At 35.0% G+C, this 22,430-nt stretch overlaps 1 protein-coding gene across 1 annotated transcript in view; it reads right to left on the bottom strand.

Moving 5' to 3' along the window:
- Positions 1–6,243: 6,243 nt before the first annotated feature.
- LOC144972386 (zinc finger SWIM domain-containing protein 8-like) overlaps positions 6,244–22,430 on the bottom strand; it is a 31,384-nt gene continuing 15,197 nt past the window's right edge. The window contains exons 10-25 of the mRNA XM_078913519.1: positions 21,038–21,179; positions 20,113–20,288; positions 19,364–19,550; positions 18,780–18,839; positions 18,209–18,333; positions 17,014–17,185; positions 16,469–16,649; positions 15,696–15,796; positions 14,477–14,654; positions 13,823–13,891; positions 13,019–13,302; positions 12,345–12,640; positions 11,661–11,824; positions 9,152–10,065; positions 7,972–8,149; positions 6,244–7,304 (exon numbers count right to left, since the gene is read on the bottom strand). Of these exons, the coding sequence (XP_078769645.1) occupies positions 7,088–7,304; positions 7,972–8,149; positions 9,152–10,065; positions 11,661–11,824; positions 12,345–12,640; positions 13,019–13,302; positions 13,823–13,891; positions 14,477–14,654; positions 15,696–15,796; positions 16,469–16,649; positions 17,014–17,185; positions 18,209–18,333; positions 18,780–18,839; positions 19,364–19,550; positions 20,113–20,288; positions 21,038–21,179 (3,444 nt within the window). The 3' untranslated portion in view covers positions 6,244–7,087. The remainder of the gene's footprint in view (positions 7,305–7,971; positions 8,150–9,151; positions 10,066–11,660; positions 11,825–12,344; positions 12,641–13,018; positions 13,303–13,822; positions 13,892–14,476; positions 14,655–15,695; positions 15,797–16,468; positions 16,650–17,013; positions 17,186–18,208; positions 18,334–18,779; positions 18,840–19,363; positions 19,551–20,112; positions 20,289–21,037; positions 21,180–22,430) is intronic.

Genomic DNA, 22,430 nt, shown 5'->3' with positions numbered 1-22,430 from the left:
CATACGATAGACATGAACATGTACAAGACATTATATACAAACATCCCCCACGCACACACTTATAACATGCACACACACACACACACACACACACACACACACACACAGAAGAGATAGATAGATAGATAGAGAGAGAGAGAGAGAGAGAGAGAGAGAGAGAGAGAGAGAGAGAGAGAGAGAGAGAGAGAGAGAGAGAGAGAGAGAGAGGAGAGAGAGAGAGAGAGAGAGAGAGAGAGAGAGAGGGGGGGGGGGACGGACCCCAGAAATCGAATAAGTAAAACACTCATGGGTTAGCAAAAGAAGAAATCGATGCCCATTCTTAGTTCTTATCATATTAACCTTCACGTGGGGGGGGGGGGGGGGGGGGATTATTTATTGAAAATTGTGTCAAATTGTGTACCCTTTGTTTCATCCAACCAAAAGGTTTATAACAATGGCAAGTGTCGCACGCATCGATAAAATATTTGGAAGGCGCAAATTTCATTTTGCCTGTATGGTCGTATAGATAACATATTTAGTTTTAGCTTCTTACAATAATTGTGGCTCCTTTCATCAATCAGGGAAATGAACAAATTGTTAAGAAAAAAAAGGTATTTTTAAGGGAATCCATTTTTAAGTTAGTGCCTGAAACACTCATTAGTTAGAAACGCCTATGAAAGTGCAAGACAAAGGGAAAATGGAGAAAGATTTCATACAGACAGACAGACATATATAAACAATAAAACATTGAAACAGTAATATGTTAATATACCTACTGAGACATCGAACAGAAATATCTCAAAATACTTAATGTATAACATGTATGCCACGAAAATTAACAGATTTTTTTTTCATAAAAATTACAAAGAAATACGAACTTTAAATGATAGGCTCAAAATGTAATACATGCACCATGGTCATATTTATGTTAATCATTCCATTCATCATGAATATAAAATATAACTATTTCTCTGTTACACGTCCATCATCTTCATCAACATCGGATAAAACATTGACATAGATAAAAGAAGGGGCACTGAGTGAATGAATGCATTTGATATTATCATTTTAAAATTAATATTGTACGTTAATAGTTAATAGCGAGTGGTCCATTATTATAATGATAGCTTTTTGTGGATAATTGTGTGGTGTGCGCAAGTGTGTGTGTGTGTGTGGGGGGGGGGGGGGGGGAAGGGGTGGAGTTGGAATATGAGATTTCAGGGTACTTACAACGCTTTAATCAATTCTTATTCTTTTGGTTTTTTTTTTTTTTTTTTTTTTTTTGGGGGGGGGGGGGGGGTACCATCAATTCCGACACTTTTCAGCCATTTCGGCTCCAGTGAAAAATTAAAACAATAGAACAGTGATAGGATTCAGATCAAGAAACGGAACAATAACCCAAGAAAAAGTAAGCCAAAGGAGAGGAGAACAAAATAAATCTGAGATAGTTTCAAGAGCAATTTATGCCTTCGACTAGCCAGAAACAACATTAAAGTCTCACACTGCCATAGTCACAAGATCTCGGCCAATATGGATACACTAAATTTCTTACAAGGAAGATATAGCATTAAAAAAAACTAAGCAATTTCATCGGACTATTTTTCTCCATAAAAAAAGGCCTCATGGCAAAAAAAAAAAAACAAAAAAAAAAAAAAAGAGAGAGAAAAACAAAACAAATAATAATGAAATCTCAGAACAATGACACAAAGTAAAATTGAAGGGTTGAAGAGACAGCCAAACCTGAAATGTATGGGGCAGATATTCCCAGACCCTGGGGACGTTTTATACAAACTTTTACCCTGAATTTTCGTTAGTAACTGAAATGAATGCAAGATTGGTGAATAAATGGAGATGATTAGGGAATGAGAAATTTTTTTAATGGACACTATTTACAATAAGCCCCATGATGAAAGAACCCTAACGTTCGTATGGATATATAAAGTGGAGCATCTCTTAATGATGATTGATTATTATTAATGTCTCAAACAAATTTAATAATGATTTTGAATGAACTGAGATCATATTTCGTTTCAAGCGGAATCTATAATTAATATTACTATATAATCATATACTATAGTATAAAAATAGAGCATACAAATACAAATTGTTCGGGACAATTTGACATGTCTTTACATTTCATATATTATTACGCAAAAAACACATTGTTTTGTTTTGTTTTTAAGGGTTTAATGGTGCGTGTGAAACATTCGGGTCATTTCAGCGCCAGTAAAAAGGAAGGGAAAGGGATAGTAAAAATAAATTCAAGATTTACAATTAAAAGCCCATAAGAAAAGTACGACAAAGGGGAATGGTAAAAATAAAGAATAGATTTAGATGCCAAGAGCATACTATCATTGTGCATAGTTTGAGATCACCTGAAAGTCTCATCCAGTCACAAGCACAAGATCCCACTCAAATGCTTACATTATACATTAAAAACAACAAATATAACAATTAATACCAGAGATGATTTACAAGGAAAAAAACTTTTAACTATACATTTGACTGTTTCCCCCTCAGCCAAGGACTATGCAAAGTAATTTCATTCCAAGACAATGACAAAATCCAAGTTGGAAGACAGACATAGGGGGGTAGAAGACGCAGTAAGTGACCTCCCCGCCCACTATGGGAGGTCAGGAACTCTATCCAATAAAACAGTCAAAACAAAGCTAAAAAATCAATGGTAACAAGACTCCCTTGGGATGGGAACTGTAAAAAGTCATCAATTTAAAGTGAATGAATTCAACTGCTTCAATAAAAGACTGAATACATACAGTGACTCTCAAATTCAATGAGAATTCTATATCCATGAGGACTAATTTGGCATTGCACTTTTTTTAAATTTTTTTTAAAGGGTTTGCAGAGTTCATTTCAGCCCCAGTAAAGAAGAAAAAAAAAAAATAAGATGAAGATTAACTTGAGACAGAAATTTTGCTCTTACAAACGTCCTAGAAGAGGAAGACAGACATATGAGGCGTGTTCAAACAACAAGAGTTTGGAATTAGATCCAAAAGCAATCCATTCTAGAGTCCAGCCTGATCCACCTAAAAGGCCCAATTAGAAACTAAAATAGAATCCCGCTGAGAGGGGTACACTCAATTGATTAGTAAAAAATACATTTACTAAAGAGAGATAACAAATACGGAAAACATTACCTTTACTCATAAAAGTATAAATCCGTTTGACTGTTTCCCAACCAACAGAAGAATCCTGGCAGGGCTAAGGTAAAGCCAAATGGTCTCATTCTAGAACAAAACAAAACCTCATGGAAAAGGATGATTATCAGGCCAGGGGCAGACAACTGTGCCTGGGCTGATGTTGGAAGTGACCATCATCTGGTATTAGCAGCTATGAGGAGCAAGCTCAGAGACAGCAATGGCAAATTTAAGTAAGCAAAGAATACGATATGATGTGGACAAACTTAAGGATTTCAATATTGCCAAAGCTTTTATGATAAGTCTCAAAATCAAGAAATCTGAGCTGTTAGTTGAACTAGAAACGTGTCTATAATTGCAGAGAGCGGGCATTAAGAAGTGGGGAAAGGTGGTGATTATCTGAAATGTTCTTTTGTATTTACAACTGCCAGTATTATATCTTTAGATGGAGATTACGGCCAAATACTCAGCCTTTGACAATGGCAGACAACCACTATGCCACATGCTATCGATACTACCCAATACGTCGATTCAATCTACATCAGCCATCTAACAATCTTTGAACTTGATAAACCATGGCAGTAATTTTTCAATAGATAATGGCGTAGCATCATAATACCATTGTGTCCAAGTATTATTTCAGATGCTAACAAATAATAAGTCTATAGTTTGGTTTCGTTGAATGTGTGTCATGAATATCTCAACACAAATCCAACCTAATCAAGTTCTCATTCAAAGTTAAATGGACGCTGATTTTTATTTTTTTAATAAAGAAGAAAAAAGGAATACATCTAAATCGCTTCAATTCTTAAGACAATTCAATCAGTTTCTGCACAAGGCCGACACTGTTTCAGTTCTCACTCTATGTAATGGCTCTGTTTCTGGCTTTGTAATTTATTCCAATAGTGGCCTAACACCACAACTAAATGGCATTTTTTTCTCCAATCTCTCACAACATCATTAATCATCATTCAATACATGTTATCTAGTAAGTAAAAAAAAAAGGAGTAATTTCATGATGATAAAACAAGTTATAGACATTTACCCTTTGTGAGCATTTTCCACATCATGACAAATGGAGTGATGGATAATTTGACGATGGATCATTATTGAATTCCAGGCTGATTGGCATTGCATGACATCTCGGTCATCTTAGACTGTGTTCATTTCATACAGTATTCACAATATTTATAATAATACATCAATATCATATTTTCATGTTTTATTATATTATTTTCTCTTTGCAAAGATGGTGGTGGTAGAATATTCAAATGGAGGTGAGCGATAATATGAATATCGTTAGACTGAGGAACGTCTTTTTATCTTTACAGATGAAGATGTGGAATTTTTTTACATTGCTTTTGATGAAAAATAAAAAGAATAAAAATATTTTCAGTAAATTCAAAAATACAAAAAAATAAAACGAAATATTACAAAGGATAGCCAGATTCCATTCAGAAGTGACGAAAGTTCTATCAAGGGACACTGAACATGGAATTGTTCAAGAAAAACATGTTTTTAGTTGTTAACAAAAAGTCTGCAGCAACTTGGAACTTGCATCCATGTAAATGATGATCGTGTAAGAGAATTCATTATGAAATGTTAAAAGGACAACTCAAATACTTTTGTCAGTTGGAATCAGCATTTATGATACATTATATTTTAAATTATATTTTCATTCATACTTATCTCATCACTGTCTATCATTCCAATTTTATATTGTCTCATGAGAAAATAACCACAAAACCCTTTTATTAACGGTTTCTCTATTGGGCCAACATTTAACCTGAACCCGAATCCAAGTCTGAGAGAAGCCGAGATGAATCTTTATCATAATAATGAAGTATTACAACAAAGTATGCAATGAAGTGACAAAGCTTATTTCCTTCCCTACTCCTCACACTTACTTATGCTTGTCCAGTTCTAAATAGAACTACTTCTTCATCATTCTTAAAGGTAAAACTTACACCTACTAAGTTATTTAATGTTAATTTGCATCGTATCAATGACTTTGTTATTGCTAATCCATTCACTCAATTTTTGTTCAAATTCTTAATTTTTAAAAAAATAGTAGAAAAAAAAAAAGAAAAAAAGAAAAGAAAGGAAAAGGCAGAGAAAAAGGAAAAGACAAAAAACAAAAGTCAACAGTAATATTCATAACATTTGGACTCAGAATGAATGCAATCTGGTAACAAAGAATTGCAGTCCTGTACCAGAGCATCACGAATATTCAAAAATGGACCCAAAAATTTCCATCTGAACTAAATTCCTGTCAAAATTAATGAAGGCAATACAACAATGTATATAAATAGATATTTTACATAAATAGAACATATACGACACGCAATCAAATTTTTATGGCAAATCATTTGAAATAATCAATCTTTTACAAACATGAGGTCAGTAAAAACCATTGAATTCAATGTGAAGAATAAAACAACTTTTCACATCGGTCATACATACTTTGGAAATAAAAAAACAACCCCAAAAACCTTTTCAGGGAAAATTTGAAAGTTCTATTGAAAAGGTTGGGATAGGTAACTAAAGCAGCTGGTCTCTATATGTTAAATTTTCTAACCCATCAGATGGTAAAACCACTGTTTGGGGGGAGTAAAAAAAAATGAGAGGGGCATCAGCCGGGGAACCTGAAATGAAAACTTGGTTCAATATAGCATGCTGTGAGGATATAAATTACATTGTCAAGCCCATTGAGAAAGGTGAAACCATAGAAATGTGCTATATAAAACGATTGACTTGATCTAATTATAACTACATAGTAGCCAAAATCCAATGGGTACCACGGATACACTTCTCACTTCCTATGACACACACTCCAAACTTCAATTGCAAATGGCCTCTCACTCAGACGTTACTTTTTGTAAATTCATATCAGGTTAACTTTTAAAACACTTTCCAGAAGAAGAAAAATAAACAAAAACATAACACAAACATTTTAAAAAGATGTTTTGAAAAAAAAAAAAAAAAAATTAAAGGCGCTGCAATGTTAACACTGTGGCACATTGAAACTAACAAAAAAAAAAAAAAAAAAAGAATTGTGTACTTGATCATACACATCAATGACATTGTATTTGTTTTGAGATTTTTGAGGTTTTTCTCTTTTTTTTTTTTTTTTTTTTTTTTCAAATCTTTTATATTAAAAAAAACCACAAATGATATAAATTTCTCTCGGAGTAAAACAACAACACCTCGGAAATCATACTTCACTCTTACGCACTCTAAAATGAGGTAAATAAATAAATAGGGATTTTTTTTCTTCTTTTGTTTTAAAATAGACAATAAACAATACAATTTTTTTAAAACCCAGGAAAAACACAGTGTCTCATGAATAGTCTCACCCACTGCATTCTAGTAAAACAACACTGAGCTTGTCTAAAAGCACAGATTAATCAAAAATTGATTTCTGAAAAAAACACACAAAAAAAACAAGAAAAGAAAATTCCTTTCGCACATGAACAGCAAATTGTATTGCTAACTAACAACAATAAAATATAATAAATAATGTAAAGTTTTCGGAATAATAAATAGTTTTAAGGGCACATCAACTGTGTTGAATAAATTACATGAGTCATAATTTGACCACCCTGATTATTACTGTCTTACAAGAGAAAACTCTATGCATCATTGTAGGTCATTTTTGTTTTTAGGTGTTTAACTGCGCTTTCGACACTATTTAGGTCATTTAAGCGCCCGTCATTGTAGGTCAAATGGGCTTGAAAATTTCTCCCATGTCCTCAACCTCATTCTATTTAACACAGCCTTCTTTTTACAGGCTTGGGCAGAAGGTTACAAGCATAGATTGATTTCAAATCTATAAGTAATAAAATTGTAAATTTTCCCTCCAAGACAGTAAAATAAGGTACTGATGAAAGGATGGTAAAGATTAATAAGAGAAAAAAAAATGTAAGGGGCTCCATTGCTGCCCCTGTCCGTCATCATACACTGCCACTAGCTAACCCACTGACAATTCGTGACCACAACTCTTTGCGACAGGACTTGGAGCGGCGGAGACTTTGTAGAAGCTCATTGAATTGTACGATGCCACCAGGAGCTAAGTAAAAAGCATTGCGGGCATTGCAGACAATGCTGACAAAGTCTTCATAGTCAGAGTTGTTGATGTGATGAATGCGTTGATGGGCACATTGGATGAACCTGTAGATTAAGCAAATGGTGGACTATAAAATGAATGCTTAAAAAAAAAAAAAATCACAATTTTGCTTGGATCTCTACTTTTTCATCTTCGAAAGCATTTCAAATTTGCAAAAACGAAATTAGACACAACTCTTGATTTAAATCTAAATTTAAATCCAATACTAAAACTAAAGAAGCTCTTTGTTTGTTTTTAAACAAGCTTTAACAATCATATACTGGAACTAAGATATAATAACTCAAGGGTGGTTTGCCAAACCCAAATGGTTGTATTAAATGAGGGGTTTGATATTGGTTGAATAAGAATTGGACATTTGTTTACTGCCAATTTAAGGAATTTCTTTTGATTTTGATCAGTTCAACCTTTGTTCGAAGACACTTCATCCTCATAATCAAAATTTTAAAAAGTCCATTTAACCCTTTACTGACCGGGTTCACTTTAACTTACACCCAACACATGATCTTACCATTCTCACTAAAAGCAGTGACAGAGTGGCTAATTGGTGAAGCCTGAGTTAAATTGTTATTACTACTCCCTTAGTGCAATACAGTTTGGCATGTAAATATGTGAATAAATGGCGAAATTATAATTTGAAAGTAAATGCCTTTCCGTTCAATTACTCATACAATAAAAAAAAATAGTTTCCAATACAATAAAAAAAGGACTTACATTTGTAGACATTTCTGGTAAAGGGAGTTGAGGATGTTTGAACGTAGTTGTGTGGATACATGAGTTGGGTTGTTACGTGCCAGGAATCGAGCTGCCTCCATGGCCAGATCATATAGAATGAAGGGACTGACGACTGCATTGACAGCACTGGCACAGAATTGCTGCAAGAAGGTTGTGCCTGTGGAGTGAGATAAGAACGTTTAGGCAATTCTGGTAGTAAGACCAAAAGAAACTTGAAGTTGATGGTAGTAAAAAGAGTCTTAATGGTGTAATTTTTTTTTAAATGCACAATCATGCAGCTCATTTTCATTTTCCACTAGGCTCAATGCATTTCATAATCAACATAATTACCACATGGATCTAACTTTCAATTTCAATGTGCAATTTGCATTTTAAGTAATTTCCCTATTTGAACAATCATGCTCACAATCTCAGTCATTGTCAATGATCAATGACCCATTTACATTACTCAAGGACAAAGACCTGAAGCAAGTAAAAATATACATGCAAAACAGGTCATTGTCTATGCTGTCCTTTGATTTACTAAAAAAAAAAAGGTCTAAATATAAATGGAACAGATTACTGACTCATTATGTAAATAGGTCTTTACAATATCCTGTAGAAGGAGGAACTGTGGAAATTTAGCCATTCAAATAAGAAGAAAAGAAAGTTTAAAAATTTATTTAAGCACCAGAACTCTTGTAAATCGGGGACGGGAGACTATGCAACAAAAAACAACTTTGGAATTAAAGAATGGTTGAATAACAACAGCCATTAAATAACTAATTTATATAAGATACATAGATGTTCGTATTGTTTCGTCAACTGACTTATCAGTCACTTGTTCAAATAGCTCTTCGAACTGCATTTTTTAAGACAACTAATTCTGGAAGCATTTATTCTACTGGTGAGCTTTCACTGTCTTTAATAAGAGATTAGTTTTTGTTTTCAGCCATGATTGTGGTATAAAAAATGAGCTTGTGCATGATTACGCATTTAACCAACTGACAGGTGAGAAAGAAACATCTGTGTCTATTTTATGTTGCTTTTTCTTATTCTTTCTGTGTACGTTTGACACGTTTACATTTAACAGAAAATCAGCAGTGTCCTGATATCCATATATTACAACAGTTTAATTTCATGGATCCTGGTCTGATGTGAATACAATGATATAACTTACCTAGCTTGATGGCAACACTGGAAAGGAGCCACTTGACATTATCCCCAAAGGGTGGATTGCGTGAATATTTGGTCTGTGGACGATCGTCATGAACACGTCGTGAGAGTGTCTCCATAGCCAGCATGCCAGTACGGAAGGCAGCCATTAGGTAGTTTAGCTGAAGCTGGTTGTGTGCGCTGGGCTGGACTTGTGGTACGGAAATGTTAGAGGGTGACACAGATCCTGTTGGTGGGCTTGATGTGACCACCTCTACAGGATGCATGGTAGCGTGGAGGGTGGAGTGATGGTGATGGGGGTGCTGGCCAGAAAACACCTGAACTGTGGGAGGGATGGTGTGAAGTCTAGGAGCGCTGGTAGCATGATATAAGGATGGGGGCATGGTGGAGAACGATGCCTGACCTGGGTATGTGAAGGATGTCATGTAAGCAGTGTGTGTTGGGGGATGGGGATGGAGTGAATGGTGGTTGTGGTGGTGAAGGTTATGGTGATGAGGGGATGATGATGCAGATACAGATGCTGCTGCTGCTGCAGCAGCAGCTGCGGCAGCCGCTGCAAAATGGTGATGGTGATGAGGAGGGAAAGGAGATGCGGCAGTAGGAGGAGGGTTTGTAGTAGGAGGTACCCCACCAGCTGGGGCTGCCACTTGTTGGACGTAGTTGTATGGCTGGATGTAGTGGGTGCCCAAGGGAGGAGGAGGTCCTGCCGTGGAGGCGGGGAGAAGGACAACAGTTTGAGGTAGGTGGGGGGAGGCATTAGTGGGCACTAACTGTGGGGATGGAGATGGCTGAGCTGGGGCCTGTGGGCCAGGGATGTGAGGTGGGGACTGGTTATTATGTGCACCTACTGGATTAACCACGGCCACATTGTAAGGAAGATTGAGGCTGGCTCCTGCACTGGGACTGGTACGGTCAGAGCTAGGGAAAAGCAAAAATAGGAGACTGAACGTTAATGGCGTGGTAGATATGAATCACTTCATGTTTGTGTACCTTAAGTAATTACCGCATAATTCCTGTTAACCACACAGAACCTTTGAACTACACACCTACTATTTTGCTAAAAATAATTTCTTTCCTTTAGTTATAACCAAAAAAAAAAAAAAAAAAAAAAAAAAAAAAAGAGAAATGGAAAAGATATGAAAAGAAAGAATTTCTATAAGAAAAAAGAATAACAATATGAACGGGATAGGTGCAAGAGTAGGAAAGCACAAACAGAATTATTGCAGTAATATCAGTTTTGTAGAGAATACACACCATCAAGTAAAATGCGGTGTCAGTGAAATAGTGAATAGTACTCCCACATTTCATTATGCTTTGAATGAACCAGGTAACTACAAAATGTACACGGCTGACTTATGGTGATATTTTATTACCAAGCTTGTTTATTATTATAACTTGATGATATAATTCTACTGCCAGCAATTTTCTATGCACAGTGTGGTTGTTAGGGATTATCATGGTATGTTTTACTTAAGAAAAAAAAAGGTTTAAATAAAAATTTCAACTTCCCTAGTCTCTCTTGTTTAACAAGGATGGGGGTGGTGGGGTGGTGGTGGTATTCTTTTAGATAACAAATTGACAATTTTCAATGCCATGTTGATGGAATTTCTTACTTTCTATAAATATAAAGATGGATGGAAATATCCATTTCTAACCATTACAAGTGAAGTCAATTTAATTAAGAATAGATTTTTAAAAATACTGCAAGTAAGCTTGTAAATATCATGGTGTCAATGGTTAAGGCTATCGTAACTCTCGTTTTTATGTTAATTTTTGTAAAATGTTTTCTATGTACCATGAATATCTGATATCACCCTCTATTATAAACAGGCCATTGTTGTTCCTTTCTCAAAAATCTTGCAAAATTAACTTTAAAAATATAAGTCAACGGGATAGCGTGGCTCAGCGGTACGATCTTTGCTTCGTAACCAAAAGGTACCGAGCTGACGCATGGGTTATTCCAGTCTTCTCTTGGAAAGGACCTTAAAGACAAATTTCCCATGGTGATGAATACAGGGAATTTTATTTTATTTTTATTTCTTTATGTGTATATATATATATATATATTTTTTTTTTTGTTTTGTTTGTTGCTTTAGGTCTCTTCCAACACAATTGAGGTTATATGAGAGACTGCTGAAACAAAAAACAAGCAATCTAACAAAAATAGTACAAATGTAAATCAAAATCATAACCTTAAGATATCATAAGCTAAATTATAAATAACCAAGAACAAACAGGCAGAAGATTTACAGAAAAAAAAATATCCCCTGTCAAAAATACAATCACAAACCAAAGAAGCAGGATAGGCTAGTAAAGAGAAGAAGAAACGACATCACTATCGGATCGTACACCCATGCGAACATCATAGGTATATGATTCAAGGGTGATGCTCCCATCCAACCACCCGCTATGTGTATATATGTATATATTTAAAAAAAGAAAGATAGCAATGATCAACAATGAGGTCACGGCACTGTAGATCAAGTGTGTAACTCATATTCAAATTTAAATACCTTGAGGAACTGTGATCATTGCTGGCATGAGAAGCAGGGCTACCAGATTCCCTCCTGGCTCGTAACGTGTGAGAGCTGCTATCACTGCCGTCCATGGAATCAGGGGAGTTCTGGCTGGCCTCCTCTGACAGTTTGTACCAATGACGAGCAACATCAAATAAAACCTTTGATTGGATGGAGATAGGTAGAATGAAACAATTGTATTAATTAATAAGGCATGTAGGGACTCGCATTGGATCATTTTGCTCAGGATCTCAAAGCAACAAATAACCCGAATTTGATTCTAGGTACATGAGATTTTTTTTGTTGTTGTCTACTCCAAGATCCAATCAAAAGAGATTGGATATACAATGATAAATAAGATTTGGACCAGCAAATGACTTTAAACACTTTCCAATAAAATATAGCTGCTTCAAAAAATAACAAAATACCAAACATGGAACATTTTGGAATCAAAACCTTTCTTCAGCCAACAACAACAAAAAACCCCAATGAAAACATAAATACATTACTTAAAAACCGGATCGACTCAAACTTCTCTATTGAACTGACAGAAACCATTTTGAATGCACTTGGAGTATATATTTTTTCTATTCAAATTACTAATATATGATTACAACCCGAAGCTGGTATTTATATATATTTACATATATCATAAAATATGAGCCATGACAAAAAACAAACCTCTGGAAATACTCCGCCACCCTCGGCAGCTGTCTCTACAGCTAAACAAGCCTTCTCCAACATGTCCCGGCTCTGTTCTTTACACTGGTAAAGGGCACGTTGGACCTCAGTTGGATTCAGAGCATGGGCATGGGGCAGGCATGACAAGGCCAACTCAGCAGCCACTTTAACAAGGTTGGGGTCTCTGCCTCTTGAAGCTCTATCAGAGAGGGAAGCAGCTTCCGGTGGGGTCAGATGTCCCTCCCAGGTGTCAATGATGATACGGATCGCAACGCAGCCTATCTCTGTAGCTTGTCCTAGAAGAAATGAAAATAGGCCTTAAACTAGACTTTTGCAAGGCGACAATGTCCTCTTTTAAATAACACTTTTATAAACATTTTTTTTCTTCTATCATCATTTGACACAGTTCATGGCAAATGTGTCAAAAGATGATAAAAAGAAAAAGGGAGAAAATTCTAATAAAAGTAGAAAAATCATAAACAAATTCAAATTGAGCTCCTATTATAATCATCAGCTATCAATAGTGCAAATCTAATATTTAAAAAGAAACTCTGACAATCATTATAGTGAGATAAAACTGAACAAATGTGTATTTCTTAATTCCGCACTTTTCAATGTTGAGGAAGATGAAATAATAGAAAACAAAAACATAATACTGAGTGATTAATACATACCAGTAATCCAAGAGACATGGGAAGAGTATGTCCTGGACAGCCAGTTAGGGGAGATACAGTTACTCAAACCCAGCGCATAGAGCCCAATCTGGAAGGCACAAATGTGTAAGTTCCTATGGGGGCCTGTGTGACTGGTGTTGTTGGCTGGCTGGGTGAACAGAGAGGTGGAGGATGTGCCACCGGCCTTCTGGAGGACTGTCTTAGCCAACTCAAACATGAAATGGTAGCCTGCCTCACTGGGCTGGTTGGGTATGGTGGGCATGGCTCGTTGTTTACCTTTGTACCTGGGAGGGTAAAAATAAATGTGATCCGAATATTAACCTCATTGAAAAAACAATGAAATTGCACCATTACTCGGTGCAACTCCTCCAGGACAAAATCAAGATGTCAAAAAAACATTTAGGACATACACATTTTCAAGGTTGAATTTACTTACAGGGTAAACGTACAAAGCTGGATTATTTTTTTAAAACCCAATTTTATATAGTCCCTTTGTAAATCTAAATACACAATAGTTTACGGTGGAGCCATATCCATATGTGGATATCATACTTAAACGATAAAATGATTTTCATGGCATGTAAAGGTAATTTTTGTTTTAACTGTGGCGAAATAAATATGCAACATTGGCACAATCTGAGAAGATCATCACGTCAAGCAATTCTAATAGCTGCTAATTCCAAAGAAAATAAAACAAAAACCCCCCAAAAATCAAGGTTTGTTTTTTTTTTTTAAAAACTTGCCGATTATACAAAATGGCCTAAATATAATCAAACATTTACTGTAGATGACAAACAATCTTACCTCATACATTTACCATTGACCTGGACCCGAGAATCTATTAGCATTCTGTTCAAATATGGACTTGGTGGGCTGAAAAATTGACATCGTGGCAAATGAAATATTTTAGAAATTGATGTTAATAGAGACAGTGGTGGATGTAGGAGTGGGATAGTAGAAGTGGCAACAGCATCAAAGATAACGACGAAACTTTCAAATTCTTTTAACCTTTCAAACAACTTTGTTAATAATTTCAAAATTTAACCAAAGTTTCAAACTTAAATCAAAACTGTTGTGAAGCAAAAATAACAAAGAAAAAGAAGAATAATTTCTATGTTTTTTTTCCAGAATACTAAAATTTTGAGAAAAACATTTATGCCCATCCAAAATGCACATTTTCTTCTCTTAACCTATATATCAATTGCCACAATGAATTGATTCAGAATGGATGCATTATAGTTCGGTTGGATTACATTGATATTTAAGAAAAACGTTTTCACTAATATTCTTTAAAACTCAAGTTAAGAACTCTAAAAGAAGGCACCAAAAAAGAAATGAATCTAGCCATCATCAGATTTTCTTATAATTATTAAACATCAATTTACATAATATGAAAATTAGATGAAGAAATTAGTCGTTAAGAGTGTTCCAAAGATGTCACTATAGGTGGTCACTCACCTGGGCAAAGCACGTCCACCTTTGTCTCCACTGCTACTGGATCCTAGGGAGTCACTCTCTCCACTGCTGCCACTGTCACTTCCGGGACCTTGATGCTTGCCAAAGTTACGACGGACCAGAGTGGGTGAGTTGTCACTGGATGTAGTCTCGGGGGCACTGCTGTCAATGCTTGCCATGCCTGAAATAAATAAATCATAATCTCTAAAATACTAGCTGTATAGAGCAGTAAAATTAGATGCCCCAAACGTAAACAATAACAAGTTGCTAGTGATTTTCGTTAGGGACCGGAATAATTTACGCACAATATAGGTCTCCCAATTTTGTAGTTTGAGTTGTAGGCAATACACTTTCAGTATTAAAAATATGTTTACATAAAATCTAACAGTTGCAGAAATAATAATATAAGGCTAAATTATTATGAAAATCAGGCTCCGAATAATTCTCGTTTTGTTCACACCAGCGCAATAATTTGCTCTGGTCTAAAAATAGATAGACTGTAACTTTTGATAAATTTTAGAAAATTTTACCTTTTGTTCCATAAAATATCCATATCTAGACATTATTTGATGCATGATCGAGTATTTATGAATATGTGTTTCTTTTGCCACCTAACAGCCAAATTTTAAAGGTTATTTTTTTCTATTATTTACATTGGAACGTGAGCTGTCAAGACAGGAACATGTGGTTTGCCACGTGCTTCTCGACCTTTGTTTACGTTTGGGGCACCTAACTTTACTGCTCTATAACTAAATGCATGTGTCATCAAATTATAAATTACAATTACACACCTGTACTTGAGCTTTTAAAACTCTTGTTGATGTGTAATATCTCACTCCATAACAACACAAAGACTGGAAATATTTAGGCATATGGTATAAAGCATGCTGGAAATCATCTGAACTCCATTATTGGTAAGAAAAACAACAGAGATAGATAGAAACTGCTTTCTTTGCCAATGAAAACATTTCCATTGTCCGGACCTTGCATACATTCTATATCAAATATTCCATTTCATTACACACCAGTATGTTCAAATAATAAAAGTGATACTCTAGACAAATCTGTAATCTTACAAAAATGCATGTAACAAAAAGTGAGGGGAAAGTACTTACACTAAATAAAAAATAGTTCTTACTGTCCATAATGGATCTATCGTTCATGTGTTAATTAATATTCAAAGCATTGTTCAAAACTATGTATACTTTAAAAAGAGCCAAACCTTGAGAGGGTTTTTTCTTCATGCCCATACACCTTATCTTGGCTTCCAGGGCTTTCAGATCATCATCCTCTTCCACAGCAGAGCTGTCTGTGTCTTTGCCACTGTTATGAGAATGAGATCGACCAAAGGTAGATGACAAAAAATGATGAATACCATTGAACTGTTAGTCAAATTGAGTTTGTGATGAAAATGTTAAATGCTTATTCCAACGGCCTCAAAAATTGTTCGAAGGGACATTTATGTGTTATAAAAGAAATCTATTACATTTTTTAAAAGTAAAATACACTCATGTTATCATGTTACCTTGTCATATGGTATCTTCATTAAACAATATAAAAAGAAGGAATTTGGGATAAGTCCCTGTAGAAACTAACGTACTCTGGGCCTTGTCTCAATTCAATCAACAATTTGTATTACCATCAATAAGTATAAGCCTGCCTATTGAATAAATATTAATAGCTTTGAGTGGCATTTGTTTAAAATAAAAAAAAACCCCAAAAAACTATCAACAAAGTTGCAATCATATCTTTAGTTGTGTGATAAATATATATGAATTTAATAGGGGTGATCCATATGAATAAAAAACTACAAATATATTTCAAGTAACATTCCGTGGCAAAACACCAAGAGCTATTTGTAATTGAATCGTGATCTTGGAATCTACCATATTTTGATAGTTTGTCAATGGCAAAGATTTTTTATTTTAGATTGAGGTATCCACATAAATTGGGACTGAAAATGTATTGATTCAACAATGAAGATTAAACTCCTACCTGTTGTATCGTAAGGAAAAAGAAGTTTTTGGTCTGGCACCTCCACTATGGCCAGGAGTGGCTGCAGCACCAGCTGTAGAAGCAGGGGTGGTACCCATGGGCGTTGGGGTGTTTTCAGCACTGGCACTGCCGGAATCTGGCTTATCATCACGCCAGGATGCTCCACTTCCTCCGTAAGCACCTTTGGACAAAAGTGAAAGAAACAAAAACATAAAAGTAGAATCGATAAAAATAACAAACTTTCAAAAACAAAGTAAGGAAAGGAGATTTTTGTTCAGTCACCAAGGAGTGGACAGAGTCTTATGTCAGCATATTACAAAAAGGGAGTTGGCAAAGAAGATTACCAAGAAAAGGATATGAATTTCAGAACAACAATTTAGAAATGATGAGGTTAACAAATAACATTCATTCAGAAAACCTATCAAATCTTAATATTGTATGATAACTTCCAACATGTTAGCATAATAACATAATAAGATCTGTTGATTATAATTCAATAATAAGATATAATATTGTGATTCAAAAGAAAAAAAGCTGATACTTACCACGTGAGGGCCGATCAGATGATCTTTCTCTATGCACTCCACCTGCAGCAGGAGGCTGGTTACCTTGATGGGCTTCATTACCAGCTGCCTGTTTGCTACCAGACAAGTAGTTGATTAGGCTAGGGGCTTTGTACTGCTGGTGGACCTCTTTATCTAGCAGTTTGTCCATTATCTGGGGGTAAATATAGCATAAATAATGGAGAATAATAGGAGGATTAAGTTTATCTGGCACATGATGGAACAGAATCACCTATACCCTATTTTAGATAAGATAAGCCAGGCTTTACCCTTCCTTCACTTAAATGTCTCAATATCAAAGCAGTTTGTACTGTCCTGCCAGTCTATAGAATAATTATTTATTAGCTTTAGTGTGTCTTGTTAACCGATAGTCTTGGACTCACAACATTACCTAAATTAGGTCTAGTGCTTCAAGACACCTATTAGGCATCTCAAAGATATGCCCTTATCAAAGGTGATTTGCACTGACTGATTTCCACTACAGAAACTAGGATAAAGCAGTCTTTGTAAACTCATAGCGTGACACTTTAAAACAATTCCATCAAAATACAAGGTGAACACCACCAAAAGAAAAAGCAACCAATGTGTTTCCTTGAGTATTACTAATGTCAACTCACTTTTCATTTTATTTTGGTGACTGTCGACTTGTTTTGTGATGTAATCTCTAGAGAAATGTCAAGAGTATAAGTTCACAATGACTACTGGTAAACACCAACTCCAAGTACCTTGTGGCTATACAAGACCTTTTTTTTTTCAGCTGTTACCACACGATGACTTATTCTTGGCTTTTTCTCTCTATCTACGTGTAGCAGTAATGGAATTTGATACATTCTGATGGAAAGCATTTCATAATAGACTTATTAGAATCAGAATTAATCTATTTTTGCTGTCTAACTTATGCTTAGTAAATCTGCTTAGCTCTAGAACAATGAGTCTGTTGGCATCACATTACAATAATTACCTAACTTTATGATATGAGATTGATTTGCTCTCAAAGAACTGATACAAACACCACATATACTTACTAATAGCTTTCATTATCAACATTATCATTGTCACAACACAACTTCCCCCTTGTTTCTATCATCCCCTTTTTATAAACCATCAACAATTCCAACACCATCACAAACAATATCAATACAACCACTGCCCACCTTAATGATACCCTATTCCTCACCTTGCTCAGCCTGACTTGGTCATCCTTGTAATGCACCAGCATTGCAATGGCCAACTCCCCTCGCTGCCTCCTGGAACTCTCACAGAGTAATGGGTGGTCTGCCTCAGCTATGTTGGCTTTCATACCTGATAGTGACAAACATTATTTCTCAAGAATTATTACCATATGAATCCAAAGACATAAGAGAACTAACTTCTTGCATGAGAATCAATTTCAGATAAACCCGGTCTATTTTAGAACTTGAAAGAAATCACAAAACTTTCCTATTTCAAAAATATATTTTGGATGGCAGCTAATGAATTTTGGTTGTGTAACCACTACTATCAAGGATTTTGATGGTATACGATGTGAAGCAATCTGAGGCCTTGGCAAAGAGCGCTATATAAATATGCTATTATTTTTTAAAATAAAGTTTAAAATTTCACAAAACACCTAGAGTACTGTGTAGCATTTAAAAGATTCTAAGTTACCAAGAGAAGTTCTTCAATTGAAAAGTTTGATGGTTAAAAGTTAATATCTAAAACTATGGTTACATTCCAGGCTGCCTCAGTTCATATCAACACAAACTTACCAAGGGCAGTTACGGCTGCTTCAAATCCGAGCCTTTCATCAGCTGTGCCAGACATGCTCACTGAGGAATAGACGATAAGGAATTAACAAACAATAATAATTTAGTAATTATCAATAAGATGATGATGATGATGATGATGACAACATCAACATCATTATAACAATGGCATTAATAAAGCATCAAACTGCTGGTAAAAAGGAACTAGTTCACTGAGGTTTAGCACTAAAGATTTGTTGTGAATAAATATTAGAAATGATTAAAAGAAAGATCAATTCATATCCCCCTCTTCTTCGAATGTACTGATAAATTCAGTTGGGCTGATTATTATTTTCCAAGTGCAAATCCTAAAGCCATGGTACTTTTCTGCTAGTCTATAATGTATCTCTATATTGGTAAGAAGCTTTCAGTTATCACTCAATTGATTTAAAGGCACCAACACTTTACGCTCCATGAATAGCTTTGGGAAGATCGTTCCATATTTTAGGACCAAATGTTGAAAACTATCTCCAACTATATAATAAGTAATTTGATTTATTTGAATGCCCAACCAATAATATTATTTACTCTAATGTGTGACTTCTTACCAGGACTACACAATGTCTCAAAGATAAAGGTAGCAAGACTGAGTGGCAGCAAAGCTTCCCCTCTTGACTTCAGGGTCTTGTCTCGCATCTGCTCTGCTTTCTTGCGTATCTCAACATACTCCTGCCCACCTAAAGGGATTTTCTTCAAAAGCTGGAGTAGCTCTGATTCCTGGTGGGCCAACTTTACCTAGAGTAAAATGTAATAAACAGAAAAGTTCAAAATTCAGTTTGTCTTTTAAGAACTTTGGAGCAACATTTCTCTTTATCAAATTTTTAAAAAATGAAAAGTAAAACATCTCATATCAATATAAGACTCTGTATGCAGGAAAATTGGTAATGAATATATTAACCATAGAATGAAAATTTAACTAAAGTAAATAAAGTTAGCATAATGGGTGGTTTTAAAATATGTGATTAAATATCCAATAATGAAAGATTAATTTTGACATTTTGTTGTTGCTGTGGTTTGTTTTGTTTTGTTTGTTTTTTTGTTGTTTTGCATGAAACTCTATCACAGACATTTTTTTCATATTTTCATCTTACACTCGCTACCGATCTTATATTTTTCACATCACAGTTTGAGAAATTTTAGTCAGGTAAGATTTTTATATAGTTTAACCATAAATTGAGGTAACTTTTTTACATTAAAATTTTACCTTAGGATTTGTATTTTTACAAACCTCCATTTCGAGTTAGCAAACCTCTCCTGACTTTTTTTTTTTTTTTTTTTCCTGACAGCATCTACTTACTTCAATGGGCTTGTTTGAGGCAGGGGGTCTTGCCAGTTCCAAGCCAAACATGTTGGTTTTAAAGGCCAGATGGTGACACTCCTCATCTTCACATAACACACTGGACAAAAAGGATGCCTTAGACAGGAGAGTGCTAGCTAGAAGACTGATGTTGGTCAGGGCTTTCTTCTTCTTGGCTATACAAACATAACAAAAGAAAAAAAAAAAAGATCATTATGTGAAATAATCGAATCATAGAAATTATTTTGTACAAAGACAAAAAAAAAGAATAAAAAGTAAAATACATATTTGACTGTTAGGGGCTAGGGAAAAAATGAGTGGTCTCATTTCAGGACATAGATAAAAGAAACAGCTAGACTTGGCATCCCCAGTGTAAAAGGGGATGTCACTTGGCATATATTGTAAGGATGGTCACATTTATTCCATGCTAAAATGGCCATGATGGAAAATTAAAGTAGACATTCTTCTGAACCGTAAAGCCCATGAGCTGGATTATATCATTGATTTTTATAGCGTTAAACAGACACTACCAATATTGCATGCTACCCTTTGGAAAGGGCACCAGTCTATTACAAAGAACTTTCTGCCTGATCTAATAGACCCATCTACCTTATCACAGCTGGATGGCGGATGGGCATGGAAAGGCCAGTAAAAAATATTGACTGCTCTTGGAATGGATACTGGCTCATTTGATGGTGAGGCAAGTGCTCTAACAAATGAACAAAGAGGACCCCCCCCCCCCCCCCCCCCCAACAACATAGTCACCAAATATTGTGGCAAAATAGAGGAAAAAAGATGTATGGTTGTTTCTACAGGTGGCCGCTTTATAAAGCTGGTTCCCATGAAAGGTTTTTGAGCGTATCTTATAAATATTATAACAGAAACAAGTCAGAAGCATTCTTATAACATGATATAAATACTGTACGTTTTGGAGAAGGAGCAGATGCAGATTCTGCCAACAGATCTGGTGGGTTGTACAACATGTCCTCGGCCAGACGGTAAGCTAAACGACAAGCTTCTTTTGTATGACCATGGGCATGAAGGGCTTCAGCTCTGGAAAAAAGTACCTGGTGATAAAAAGAAAATGAATAAATAAATAAATAAATATTAAAAAATGAAAATAAATAAATATAAAAAAATGAAAATAAACATAAATAAATAAATAAATAAATAAATAAATAAAGGCATAGCATGAATTATAGTTAATCTTTCAAATGATCTTGTTACAATCATCAATGACTTTAATTACTTTCTATTAAATCAAAAACTATAATTTGTTCACTGGTTAAAACCTAAGATGTATCAATTGAATCAAAATCTGAGTATGTAAAAAAAGTTCATTAACAATATTTAACCCAACTCTGACATTATATCAAATTTTATATTTCAAGCCTTTATTGTTTGTTTGTAAATATTTTTAAGGATTTTACAGTGCTTGTGCCTGTTTAGGTCATCTCAGCACCAGCAAAAAGGAAGATAATGGGGTCAAAAAATTATAGATTTAATTTATAATGGAACGCACACGAGAAAAATTAATAAGACAAAGGGGACTGGTTCAAATAGAGAACAAATGTAGATTCCACGAGCACACTATCAGTGTACTTAGTTTGAGATCACAGGATCTCACCAAGAAGATGTTTACAAATCATGATATATTTCACGCTAACAAATATGAAAGTACATAACAGAGGAATGATATACAAGGAAAATATATAGATATATGGTCTCCCAAAACTACAACTATACATCTCTCTGTTTCTCTCTCAGCCAAGAACTCCAGCCAGGGCCAGGATAAATCAAGTAATCTCATTCCAAGACAAAGACAAAAGGCAAGTCGGAAAACATATATAGGGGACAGAAGACACAGCAAGTGACCTCTACCCATCATGGGATGCCAAAGAACCCACCATGTTTGATAAAAATTGTGAGCAAAAATGAAGGTGACATCCAATAAAATGTATTGTAAATGTTGCTATCAGAACATGTCCATTGTCACAGAAAAAAAATATAGATTACTCAGGATGACAAGTTGTGAGGTTTAATGTTTTTAAGGGTTTTACGACATTTGCATAACATTAAGGTTATATCAGCGCCAGTAAAAAGGAAGAAAATGGGATAGGATTACAATTAAAGCACCCAAGAAAAAGTAAGACATAGGGGAAGTGGGAACAAGTAGATTCCAAGAGCATACCACCAATGTACTTCGTTGAGATCACCTATAAGTCTCATCCGGACACAAGCACAAAATACAGCACAGAGGAACACATTCAAATGCTTACATTATACATTCAAAATAACAAATATAATAATACATAACA

The sequence above is a fragment of the Berghia stephanieae genome, chromosome 5 (genome assembly GCF_034508935.2).
Source record: "Berghia stephanieae isolate SIO BIC M18660-M18661 chromosome 5, UCSD_Bste_1.3, whole genome shotgun sequence".
NCBI lineage: Eukaryota > Metazoa > Mollusca > Gastropoda > Nudibranchia > Aeolidiidae > Berghia > Berghia stephanieae.
This window is presented reverse-complemented; position numbering and strand designations above follow the sequence as displayed.